Raw genomic sequence first — 13,721 nt, 5'->3', positions numbered from 1 at the left:
AGTTTTTAATGTCTGATGCTGTACTGTTTTTAACACTCGACTGGGAGCCGCCCCAAGTGGCTGGGGAAACTCAGCCAGATGGGCAGGGTATAAATAATAAATTATCATCATCATCATCATTATCATCTACCTTGGCAAACTACTTGTCTCCGAGACAGCTGTTCTGAAAAAAACAGAACAGAACAATAAGCAGAAGGGCTTCTGTGCCAGTAAAAGTGACCTGTGGTGGCCCACAGCCCAGTTTGCAAGATGCAGTTATGCTCTTTTGACCCAGCAAACAGCCCTGAGGTTATAAGCTTTCAATTTCCATGCCTTCCTGAAACTAGGACAGGTGCTGGCTGAGACATCTAGTAACATGATGAAAGGTCCCGTGAATCAGTGTCTGTCAGACGCTCCTGCTGGACTATGCAGGATAACCTGATTCATTAGGGAAAGGCGTGTGGTTGTATGGAAACATACCATCTAATCCTTTGGCTGGAACCTGAGCTGTAGGAGATGTTGATGCCTTAGCCAGAAGAGGGTCCAGGTGTTTGGTGCCTGGAGGAACCAATTCAGTTTTGAAGTCTCCAGAGCAGAACTTGACCATATTTTTCCCCAATGTCCCATTCACTTCAGATATTGCTGCAAAACATAGTCAGCCTTACAAGAAGCTCAAAACAGTAGGTACCCAAGGGCAAAGAGTTTTCAGAATCTAATTTTGAGAAGATGCCAAACTACAGCTTGTGGGAATTCTGTTTATGTCAAAAGAACAATAAACCCAAATGTAAATTTTCATGCCATGCTTACAATAATGATATTCAAATTATGCTAATTGCATGCAAGAAAAGATGCAGGCTTGCCTTCCCAACAGCAATTCCTTGGAACCACACCTAGCATGTTCTTGCTACCATTATCTAGGAATGGTACACACACACACACACACACACACACACACACACACACACACCTACTCCCTGCAACAAAGGCCACAGGCACACAAACCCACCTGCTGCAGATATACAGAAGATATACTAAAGTATTTGTATCCTGCCATTTGCACTAGAGATCTTTCTACTAATGCTGATGGGGGGGTCTTTTAAAATTGCTACTTTCTGCAGCTTTTAAAGTGTAAAACCTCCCAAAACAATTTGCAGCATTCATAAACAATATAGCATCAATAAAGATTGATACAATACAACAGAAGAGCATTTTAAGAGCCCAATAAATGCATCAGTCAAACTAAACAACCTGTAAAAAGATTGGAAAGATATCAGAGATGGGACTAGGTGAGATTCCCTGAGGGGTGAAATCCAAAGACAAGGAACCACAACCAAAAATGCCTTTTTACAGGCATATTGCCTCATATGATGTAGGGACAACAGTAGGGATTCTTCTGGTGAGGATCTTAAAACCTAAACAGGCTTGTGTGGAAAGTTTTTGAGGTATCCTTTATATAAGCCATTTTATTCTAATAGTGTTTCTATATATGTACTGTTCTGGTTGTACACTGCCCTGTGTGTTTTAATGAATGGTGCATAGAAAATGTCAACATAATTAAAATATTAATGAATATAGTTGTGCTCCTCCTAGCAGAAGACTGAAGCTAAATGTCCATTTTGGGGGCCAGGTGGGTGATGGGTATGAAGTGGAGGATTAGGGTCTGAGAAGCCCCTTGACACCAATCTACCGTTCTGCCTCTACTTCCAGACCACACTGGCTTCTGCACAGTACACACAGAGGAGAGAGCAAGAGAAACCTGCTCCCACTTCTGGCACCAAGGAAATGATGGACATGTTAGCACTGCCTTGACATGACCCATTCCGTAACAGATCAACCAATTCAACCTTGGCAAATATTACTAAGAGCCAAATTACCACTGTGCAATTGAAGATCTTCAGTTGGACACCGGAGGAAGTGAGCAGCTTTCAAGTATTTCCTCCAGAGAAATCAATCTTCTCTCCCTCCTCACAAAACAAAAGTGTAGTTCCTCTGAGTAAAACAAGAAGTGCTTAAGGAGCAGCAAACCAAATGGAATCCCACCTGTTGACAGCTCTCCGCCAAAGATGATGGCTTTTGCCCCTGATGTTTTCACACAGTAAGTCAGAGAATCAAGACGCAAGTTGAAGTTGATGAGGGCTGCCTCGATGCCCACTTTGGCCATCCCTAGCCAGAAGCCTACAAACTCAGGTCGACTCTCCATAAAGATGGCAATGACATCACCAACTCGAAAGCCTTGCTGGTAGAAGAAGTTGGCCACAGCATTAGAATATTCATCCAGGTGCCGGAAAGTCCATTTCTCATCAGTAGCTTCATAGATAAAGGCCACTTTTTCTGGATGTCGGCGGACCACATCCTGGAATATCTTGGGGACATTGCTCTTGGCTTTCCGGTGCCAGTACAATTTATATTTAACCTGTATGAGCACCGACAGCCCCCTGCAACAAGGAAAATCTAGTTACAATAGCACTTAACACAATGCTCCCTGCTCAGAGGGAAAGGCAGCAATATACCAGAGTATCGTCTTGTCCAGATACTCATTCTTCAAGATACAGACTTCACTGATATTAACTTCATTTAAGGAGCTACTTATATTGTGCCTGACCCACAGTCAATTCCATGCCGAAATTACTTCATACAAAATAAATAAATAAATAACATTTCTGCATCTAAGCAATCTAAATTCTACACCCAGCTAAGTATGCATTCACCCTCCTTACTTTGAGAACTTAATAATACAAGTTTGTTTTCACTATTTTGCACATTTTAGACTTTAATAGGCCTGTGGAGAGGGAGAGGCGAAGAGCTAGTCAGAGCATACAAACTTTCCCAACCAGTGTAGTCACACACCTCTCTGGCTTCTTGAGATTTCATCAAGTGTCATCCACGCATCTTCAATCACATCTCCAGTCATAAGGGCTAGAAATTTGTTTTTGTTTTTAAAAAGCCAGTATTTTTGAGGAAGCTGACTTTTATGTCCAATATCACGTTCTGGACTTGTTCTGCCTTCAGCTGCAGCATACAGACATAAATATCCTCAGTTCATCTAACCAAGTATATTTATGTCTTGACAGCTACTGGCACTTGATGCTTCAAAGGAAGCAACAATTTAAACTACTGTACTAGGAACTTGTGCCACAATCTACCCTCAATTAACAATTCCCAACACTCAAGATTTTCAAAGGCTGAACCCTTAGATATTATAGCTCCTGGTATCTTAGCTTATAAGCACCAATGGTTCAAAATTCTCTGCATGAAACAGAGTCTGTTGTCAATGCAGAAAGGCATTTGTCTATTGCAGGGATGCCCAAATGGTTGACCGCAATCGACAGGTCGATCTCCAGTTGATAGCAGTCGATCGCCGGCTCAATTTCCTCCGCGGGGGAAAAAGAACATCCAGCCCCGCCCCCTCTCTCTGTCCTTCATTTGCGCACAATTGCAAAAACAGAAGACGGAGTTTTTGCTGGCCGGTTTATTGTTTGGTTAGTGATTTATGGCATGCCCCCCCCCCCACAAAAACAGAAGAGATTTTGGTTTCCCGCCTAAAAAAAGCTCACCAACTTTGGGTCTCTCCCCCCCCCCCCCCATGGGTAGATCACTGCCAGTTTTTTATTCTGGGAGTAGATCGCAGTCTCTTGGGAGTTGGACGTCCCTGTATTGAAATTAAAATCTGGTTCTAGCCAAAGTTGAGGAGGGGCACTCTACAAACCAAAAAGACATACTGAATGTTAAGTATTTCTTACACAAGTACATACAAATAAAGTTGCTTTGTTTGTTTTTTCATTCACTGTGAGATAATGTATAGCTGCCTCTTTGCTGCTTCCTGTTTAACTCACATTTTGGAGTACTAAGAAGCAATGGTCTATGGTATCCCACCCTGCCTATTTAATGCCAAGTGTTACGTGGGAGATTTGGGAAACTCAGGAAAAAAATTCTACAACAACATCTTCCAGATAAATTGTTTCAAGTTTGGTTATCTTACTGTGAATTGTTTTAATGAAGTGTTGCATTTGGAGGTTAGGGGTTTAAAACAAAAGACTTCTAGTTCTGTGATAGCTGGGAATGTTTTTTATACCTTCGAATGGTTATACACCATAAGAGTTCAGAAGGTAACAATCTCCAGCTAATGGGAAGGAACAGAGAGCATTTGGAGCCAATATGTAGTTTTGAATTTGAAAAAAAAATATTTTGAGCTGTCAGGAGTGTCAACTTGCATAAAACATTGGGGAGGGGGGCCAAGTATGCCCTGCCCCATATATTTGATCACAAGACGCAGTGCACCCACACCATTTGAATGGCAATGCCCATCAACTTTGGGTGGGCCTGGCTGCCTTAAATATTTTAGGGAGGGCTAAAGAGTCCTCGGTCCCTGGGAGCTGGCTTCTAGGTGAACTGTAGTTGGCGTTAAAATTAACAAGAGCCAAGCCTTGGATCTGGCTGAAACAGTTCCTATTTCAGCTGTGCTGTCTGCTTCTAGGAATGTTCCTGCCTCTATCATGGTCTGCTTGTATATGTGTAAATGAAGCAAGTGGTTACAAAAGGACACTAAGTGTCTGGTTCTCTCTCATCCAAAGGAAACTAAACTCCTAATTGACACGGGAATTTCTCACCCATCAGATTAGTGCAGAATATATACAAGCAGACATGTATGATTCCCTAGATCTCTCGGTCCATATAGCTCTCTGCAGAACCAAGGATGGAGATAAAACCATAGGGGCCGAGACAGTTTTGGCCCCCTGAATGTATTTTTGAGGGGGCTGGGCCTCCTCCATTTTCAGAGGGCATTTGGCTCTGCCCCCTGGCTCCTCACAATGTCATATGTGACGTCAGGACAGAACAGGATAGAACAGTCATTCGTAAATCCACACATTACTCCATGGTCAGGCCAGTCCTTCGCTTCTCTATGCCTACATCTTAGAGTTGTTTACATATAGAACCGGGGGGGGGGGGGTTTCAGGGGGGGGAAACATGGGTTGTATCCACCTAGAGTAGGCTTAAGTTGGTCCTGTTCATTAATTTCAATGGATCCACTTTGAGTAGAACTAACACTGGCTACAATCCTGTGAAAAAGAAACTGCATACAAATGTTCGTATTTTGCATGAAACTGCCACTTCATTCCGAGTCTAATGTTTTCAGATTTGCAGTCTGGAATGTCTTTAGACATGTGCTGTGACAGAAAGAGGAAAATGACTAAACAAGTGGCAGAAGAGGAGGGGAGATAGGAATAGGGCAAGAGGCTATAAAAGAAGCAAAAGAGCACAAAATTCCAACCCCTAAACACTGGGCCTGTATATTTAAAAAAAAACTTCTCTGCATCTGAAAGCTTGAAAACTGAGATTTTAACACTTGCAAATTTTTCATTAGATTCTCTTATAATCTTAGGGCACAAGAATTAGGCTCATAGTAGCCCCTTGAAACAAGGTACCCATTGGTTTCTGGCCTGCAACGTGCAGCTGCCATGCACAGAATTAAGTTGTGCATGTCATTGCAAGCCTCCATTGGTGCATTAGGTGGAAGGGGGACTGTAGATGCTGTTGGTCTTAGTATTACAGCCTGACAACACTTCCAGCATCTTTTAACAAGGTCCACTTGGCACCAAACCCTCCCTTCTGTGGCTTTGTCCCAATTCGTAAATAGTATATATGAAATAATATACAACAGAGGAAATCATTTACAGAATGCCCTTCATTCCCAACCAAGCATGGAGACGGGATACACCCCAGCCAGCAGAATACACGATGTGCACTCAGAAGGTGCAGGTTCAATTCCTTGATCAAAAGCATTACCTCTGCCCAAGAAATCAGGGAGCTGCAACAAGTTAGAGTATAAAACAGCTTCATAATGTATTAAAACATGTCAGTCAACTAGTGCAACTAAAGTAAAAATGTCTCCTTGCAGTGGACATGGTAGAGCACCCAAACAGACCCCAATACTTCATTTTAAAAATCAAGTGCTGTATTCAAAACATTTGATTAAAAATTGTAACATATGCTGGAACTACAGCATTTCACAGAAAAAAATCACTACTAATTTTCATTTACTTTATTACAGAAAGTTTTCCTGTAGTTTGTGCCCATTTTGATGAATGGGCAAGGTGAATCAGAAAGGGAACAAAAGGGAGTGAAGAAAGGAGGAACACTTTGCAATTTAAATGCTGTATTTTCAGGTTCAATTTGTGTCTGAAAGCAACAAGGAGCAAGCAAAATTAACTCGTTTGTAGAAGGGCTCTTAAAGATGACTCAAAGCAAATTATATTGCATACACCCCATCCAGTCAAGGTTATGAGACATTAAGAATTATATTGACAAAAATTGGATAAAAGATGAACACCACCACTAGCAGCACAACCTTAGGGATATTTGCTTAGGAGTAAACCAACAGAGTTTAAAAGTAAGTATGAATAGGATTGTATTTTAAGACTGCTGCACAATGCATGCTTAATCAGAAGGTAACCCCTCCAAATTCAATGAAGCTCACTGCTTCATAATTGTACTCAGGACTGCTGTGTTAATTATCTGCTATCCTGACTTTTAGTCTATACCAGACACTGAAAGCAACTTTTTGGTGTGGGTAACTGATCTTTCTGGTTTTTTGGATAATTTAAAACATCTTCCATTGTACAGTGGTACCTTGGTTCTCGAACTTAATCCGCTTCAGGAGTCTGTTCGACTCCCGAAATAGTCTGAAAACTAAGGTGCGGCTTCCAATTGGCTGCAGGAGCTTCCTGCACTCAAGAGGAAGCTGCATCGGACATCCAGTATCCAAAAAACGTTCGCAAACTGGAACACTTACTTCCGGGTTTGCGGTCTTTGGGAGCCGATTTGTTCAACAACTAAGCCGTTTGAGAACCAAGGTACCACTGCAATGGACAATTATGATCAATTTTGAAGTAGGAATTCCTTTTAGACTCATCAGGAAGTTAATAAAAAGTGCCACAGCATCAAGACATGACTAACAGGGCTGCACTAAACACATTCTGTACCCAAAATGTCATTTGCTGTTGATCTAAGGAAGACTGCCCAGAGGATTAGACCGCCAATACAAATCAATAGCATTAAAAAAAAAATCCTACACATCCCTCCTGAGTGAAGCAGGAGCCTTGAGGGACTGGGGAGAAGAGAGACTGGTTTAGTAATAGGCTGTTGGCATTTCACCAAACGAGGCTTGCCTGTCACAATGACCCTGCCCTCAGCTCTGCCAGGAAAGAAACAGAAGAGTCTTTGCAAGCTTTAGCTGCACTTTCCACATTCTTAAGGGGGCTTTATTCTCTCCTGTTATTTCTCACTTGCCATGCAATGAGAGGAAGCAGAGATCCAGAGGACACTGAAAACCCCTGTAAGAAGTGAAGCAATCTTTGAGAATGCAGCAGCCCTAAATCCATTGACAACACAGGAATCTCAAGGATATATAATCTTGAAGAAAATAGATGTCAATTTCAATTACAGAGCAAGGCACACAGGAGAGCAGTATGGATCTAACACACAGTTTATATCTTCAACCAAGGAAGCTCATCTATGGTTGTTTACATGATTCTTCTTGTTTCTGCCACTCTTGTGATTCTTTTGTACAGTGGTACCTCGGGTTACAGACGCTTCAGGTTACAGACTCCGCTAACCCAGAAATAGTACCTCGGGTTAAGAACTTTACTTCAGGATGAGAACAGAAATCGCACAGCAGTGGCGCGGCAGCAGCAGGAGGCCCCAGTAGCCAAAGTGGTACCTCAGGTTAAGAACAGTTTCAGGTTAAGAACTGACCTCCAGAACGAATTAAGTTCTTAACCCGAGGTACAACTGTATTTGTTCTTTTATATGGTTGCATTGGTGGTTTTTCATTTATATTATAGTACCCCACCCTGCAGTGGCGAGCAGATTGAAAATATTTTGAATAATAATAAAACAAAGATCAATAAACCCATATATACACATAAACTCCACACAGAATTCATGTTAATTTCTAGGTGTAAGTTATTTCCAAGTAGGAATTTGAATTTGGCTTTAAAATTATTTCCCCTTTCAAACTTTTAATTTATCTAATTTGGATTCTGAAGCATACAAATGAGATTTATCTCCTTTTATTATCACAACAATAGCATGATGTACATTGGACCAAGAATTAGTACCTGGCCCATGGATGTAGCCAAGGGGGAGCTGCCCCCCTCCCCAGATCAAGTAAAGCAATATAAATACTTAACTTACTGATCAATCACATTGGCTCTGCCCCCCTTTCAAAAGTCCTGCGCCCCAACAAAGATCCTGGCTACGCCGATGACCGGGCCCCAAGCTTCATGGGTGAGTAGAATTTCTCAACATTTCTCATTATGTGTAGTTTCAGAATTCTTCACATTAACACCATTTATGGTTTTGAGCAGACAAATAGGTAACAAAACTTTAAGCAACCTTCTCTCCCACCTGCTACCCACCACAAATTAGTTCTCCCTTCAAGGTCGCAGCCTCCTGTGGAGCATTTCCTTTCAAAATGGAATCAGAAAAATGATTTTCACAATGTTTAGTTCAGCCCCAAATCTACCTCTAACCACCCAGTTACAACAGCTGAGGAATGGAATTTTATCAATAATATTTTATCTGCTTTTAACTGTTTATTTCCATATCAACAGCTTAGAGTCTTAGGAAGTGAGAGCTGTCTCTTTCAGATGTACAGTGGTACCTCGGGTTACATACGCTTCAGGTTACAGACTCCAATAACCCAGAAATAGTACCTCGGGTTAAGAACTTTGCTTCAGGATGAGAACAGAAATCGCGCGGCAGCAGCAGGAGACCCCATTAGCTAAAGTGGTGCTTCAGGTTAAGAACAGTTTCAGGTTAAGAACAGACCTCCGGAACAAACCAAGTTCTTAACCCGAGGTAACACTGTATACGAATGGTATGGTACTTTGCTTCTGAAGCAATCTAGCAAATGCTTCACACACTGTTTCATTTCACAGTAAGAGTATTTCCATTCATGTGGGTGACCCGTTCAACGTAGCTTTGTCCCCAGATAAACTAACCTTGGGTCGCTTTCCTCATAAGTACAGTACACAAGACTGAATAAACAGAAGATTTAGAATGTTGTACCTTGATCATCTTTGGATTTATCAGCAGCAATAAATCCAATTTAGCACAAGTTCCACTTCCACTAAAGTCCTTAGCACACTGAGCCATATACAGGTCTATCGGGTGTGAGAACACCTTTATTATTTATGGCACAAGTGGCAAACCCTTTTCAGCCTGAGGGCCACACTGAGCGTCAGCCACCTGTCCAAGCAGCATTGGGCATGGACAAAGGATATGTGTGCGTACAGGCTCACTACAAATACAGCCAGTAGTAGCTAGCATGGCTGAGGCTGCATTGCTCTTCCACCTCTCCAACATCGTGTGTCACTGCTGATACCAAAAGGGAGAGAGAGGAAAAGACAAGGCAGCATGGAACTCAACATGGTTTTTGGCTCAGCAACACAGCTAATCTAATGCCCTGTGCAGAGCTTCCTGTGACTGCATCCAGCACAACACAACACAGGCAGCACACATGCACTCGCTACACAAGCACATTCACAACACACAGTTTTTTCACCAGACATGTAACCACAAAGTACACTCATCCTTTTCTCTCATTCTCCACACTCATGTGCACACGCAGCATTGCCAACCCTCACCACCCCAGTGCTGGGATGAGAGTGTCTGGAAATGTTGTGTTTTATACTCTTAAAGATCAGGCTCCAATCTTTGTTCTATGGTGCTCAGTGCAAAGATCAGAAAGAAAAACCCTCTATGTGCACTTTTGTTTAATTTCCTGATCAGAGGGCTGGTGAGCCATTTCTCACGGCATGAGGGGCCAGATCTGTGCCACAAGTTGGCCACCCCTGATTGATGTAAACAACAAACGAGCACATTACGATGCAAGAGGAAGTTGTACTTACAGGAGATCTCTCAAGGCTGTTTTAAAGATGATCCGGAGAAATGTCCAGCCACCAGTGCCAATGTAAATCCCCAGAGCAACTGCAATACTCCATGACCAGGCCAAGCCAAAAAAACGCATCAGGCCAAGAGAACCAAGTGAGGCAGTGCAAACGCCAATCATACGCATTCTAGAGAAAGAGATAGGCTGCAGTGTTAACCACTAAGTTCATTTGTTTTGCATCAACATTTTATTAAGTATGCAGTTGAGCAGTGTTAGAAACTCAAGATATATAAGCTAGACGCCAAATGGCTCCTTAAACCAGGATTAGCCGGGGGTCATTCCACGTCGGTTCAACATGGTCATGCCACCCACTTTCTCGGATTTTGATGAAACTTGGTGTACACCCTTCCCTTATGGTTGAAAGAAACCCCCTTAATTCCCCCCCATCTCAAACGGTTTTAATTTTATAGCACTTCAAAATTTCGTGAAATCTGTGTTTCTGTCCCTCTTGAGATCCTCGGCCTTGTGTGCATTTTATTGTTTTTCTCCATAACCAATGATCAGATCTCTTTGAATTTTTACACAGAGATCAATAACATGATGAGGATTTCAGGAAAAAATATACCAGCACTCAAAAGATCTTATAAATGCCTTTAAAAAATGTATAAATGTAGCTTTTCTGGTGGAAAAACCAGGTTTAGGAAACCTAAATTTTCAGCGTTAGGGCACGATGCAATCAAAAGTTTTTGATGGCGAAAATTATTGCAAAGTCATGCTCTTTCTCAACAAAGAATAAAATTTATGGTTCTCTTATGTCTTGTAACAAAACCTTACGTTTTTGGGACATCGTGGGGGGGGGGAATGGCTGCTGGGTACAACTTTCCTACAATCCATAGCTGTAAAAGAAAAAAATAATGAAACAAAGTTCATCTTAAAATCTAAAATAATATTGGTGATTACAGGGTTGTTGTTGTTTTTGCAAAAGTGCAGACTTGTTTTCAGTTTTGGGGTATTTAAAACTATGAAAATTGGCTATGCTATATCATGAAATCAATCTAAAAAAAAATCGGTCAGAAACTTTAAATGCTGACATGTAAGGAAATAAGACCTAGCAAGAAAAAGATTAAAAGTATGTAAAATTATGCATTATATTCAATTATGAGTATATCAAACCATTTTTTTTTTTTAGATTGCCACTGAACACTGCCTGGAAACTTTCTCTGATCCCGTATGTAGCACCTCTCAAAAGACTATAATGTTTCCTAGGTACAATTCAAGGTGCTGGGCTTGACTGAGAAACCTTGAAGACAAGGGAGATTGCCTTCTTCTCTTGTGAACGCCAAGATCAACAAATGGGTATTTAACAATGCCATCCACACACTATGTTCTGATGCAAGTAATGAACAGAAAGGCTGTCCGTTAACTGAAGCACAAGCCTGAGTATCATTCCAAAAAGTTACAAATACTCATTTCATTTTTTTACTTGGTGAAGGCTAAGGTAGCCAAGGTGAGAACTTTCACACTGAATATACTTAAATCCATTTTTAGTCCTGAGTCTTCAAGCTTGGAGAAAGAACACATTTTATGAACGAGTGAATGAAAGCTTAATGAAGGATTTGAAACAGGATGAGCAAGTAAGTTACTTGGCGAATAGAAAGGAGCAACTTGTTCCAGAAGTAGGGAACGGCATGCTAGAAGGGTACAAAGACAGGAGTGGCAAAAGGGAACAAAGGAGAATCAGTGTTGTTTTTGCTACAAAGCTGCACACTCCAACACTTTCATTTAGCTGATTTTCTGTCTTGCACACTGTCTTGCAACACACACTCCTTTGACTAGACTCAAATACAATCCCATCATAACATAGTTAGCAACAGTCTGTCAGGGTGCAGGGTGCAAATGCTGCTTATGCACCAAGAAAACTGCATTATTTACCTAGTTAAATGACATAAAAAGTAAAAACAAAGTCACCATGATAGGCAAGGAACATTATTTAGAGAAGATAAAAGATTGTATCTCCTAAAGTCAGGAGCTAGATCCCAAGGCCTGTGAGGACACTTACTTGCTTGTCGTTAGTTACAATTTTCAACCTAATAATAAATATACTGCGTGTCAGTTGTGCACATTTATAATCTGTACCTGAAAATATAATCTTCCTAGGGTTCCTTCTTTAAGTACAGCTTCCTCAATGTGTTTTATACTAGGATCCTGTGTTTGATACAGTCATGGATTCAGTTTAAAAAGATAACAGTTGTAGTCCTTGTTTTAGCCTGTTTCTATTAAATTCAGATTTCACTTTTTTTCTTTTCTTTTAAAACAATCTTACATTAACTAAATAGCAATAATAATAATAATAATAATAAAAATCTGGCTTCAAAAAACAACATCAATCATTCATCCCATTTCAGCTTCAAAATAAAATGCAACTCCCTAGCATTTTAGGGTAGATGAAATAGCAGCACTACTTACAGAGAGGATGACTAATGCCATATAGAGAATTTCAAAGACAGAGACTGGATCTTCTAACAAATCCAACTCTGATCAAAGCATCTGTTTGACATTTAAAGCCCTAACCAGATTTCAGCTCCTGCGTACTTGAAGGATTGCCTCTGCCATGGGCTCTGATATCATCAGTGTCTATGGTGAGAGCATGATTACAGCTCACAAACACATGTTCATTGAGATTGGTGGGTATTTTGATATTTTCTACTGTTTAGACTGATTTTAATTTGGCAGAGCAATCCAAGCAATGGGGAAGCAAACTGATTCACGCCCACCAGCCATATGCTGGGACCACCTTTTCCTGGTTCCTGAAATTCATTTTGATTGTGCAGAAGAACTAATACAATTCTACAGGACATGTTGCTAGTGTGTGAAAACAGTCAAGACCCAAGGATTCCCAGGCATGCACCTCCAGATGGTGGAGATGTCAGGCACCCTCCTGGTGCCCAGGCATCTTCACTTGATTGCAGGTGGCCGATAGGCAAGTGCAAAATTTACCTGATGAATTTTCATCGCTGCTTATATAACAATCAGGGTGTACTTTAGTTCAAACAGAAGGGTAGTTGGGTAATTTTAGACTCTGGACTTGACTGTCTTCCAATATCATGTCCAGCCTTTTTAGATGGTAGTGTGTATTATGTGCTTTGTTTACTTCAAAAAGTGATAAAGCTACTCCTGCTGTTTCAAGGTCCTTCTGCTCATTCTGCTAAGTAGGGCCAGAAACTTCTGCCCCAAGATACAGTCATACCTCGGGTTGAATGTGCTTCAGGTTGAGTGCTTTCGGGTTGCGCTCCGCGGCAACCCGGAAGTAATGGAGCACGTTACTTCCGGGTTTCACCACTCGCGCATGTGCAAATGCTCAAAATGACATCACGCGCATGCGCGGAAGCGGCAAAACACGACCCATGCACGCGCAGACATGCCGCCGCATCTTACGTTCTGTTCAGGATGCGAACGGGGCTCCGGAACAGATCCCGTTCGCATCCTGAGGTACCACTGTACTGATAACTTGGACACGGAATACCATCCCTTAAACCTTAGCTTCCACTGTACATTTTTAAAAAGATGTTTCTAGTCTTGAAAGGTGGGGTGGTGAAACACTGCTGTGGAGCGCCACTGCAGCTTACAAGGACAGGGTCAGGCAGGAACAAGGAAAGGGCTGCAGGAATGCACGGGCAGGGCCAATCTTGCACTCTTGTCATTGCACCCATAAGCACTGACCTCACCTCACCTCTGCCCTGCCCCACCCTCCTGGTAAGCTGCAGCTACACCAGTCAGTGTCAAGAGGACAACTCAGTAGCACCCTCCCACCACACCGGCTGCTCCCGTCAAAACTGCAGTGGGCACTATA

At 41.7% G+C, this 13,721-nt stretch overlaps 1 protein-coding gene across 5 annotated transcripts in view; it reads right to left on the bottom strand.

Annotated features, from left to right (window-relative positions):
- SLC27A1 (solute carrier family 27 member 1) overlaps nucleotides 1-13,721 on the bottom strand; it is a 42,006-nt gene that overhangs the window by 24,390 nt on the left and 3,895 nt on the right. For all 5 annotated transcript variants that reach the window (XM_083599860.1, XM_083599861.1, XM_083599863.1 and 2 more), the window contains exons 2-4: nucleotides 9,891-10,058; nucleotides 2,020-2,414; nucleotides 460-621 (exon numbers count right to left, since the gene is read on the bottom strand). In XM_083599860.1, the coding sequence (XP_083455986.1) occupies nucleotides 460-621; nucleotides 2,020-2,414; nucleotides 9,891-10,057 (724 nt within the window). In that variant the 5' untranslated portion in view covers nucleotide 10,058. The remainder of the gene's footprint in view (nucleotides 1-459; nucleotides 622-2,019; nucleotides 2,415-9,890; nucleotides 10,059-13,721) is intronic.

Source organism: Podarcis filfolensis (assembly GCF_964270895.1).
Source record: "Podarcis filfolensis genome assembly, chromosome: 2".
In the NCBI taxonomy this organism is placed as follows: domain Eukaryota; kingdom Metazoa; phylum Chordata; class Lepidosauria; order Squamata; family Lacertidae; genus Podarcis; species Podarcis filfolensis.
This window is presented reverse-complemented; position numbering and strand designations above follow the sequence as displayed.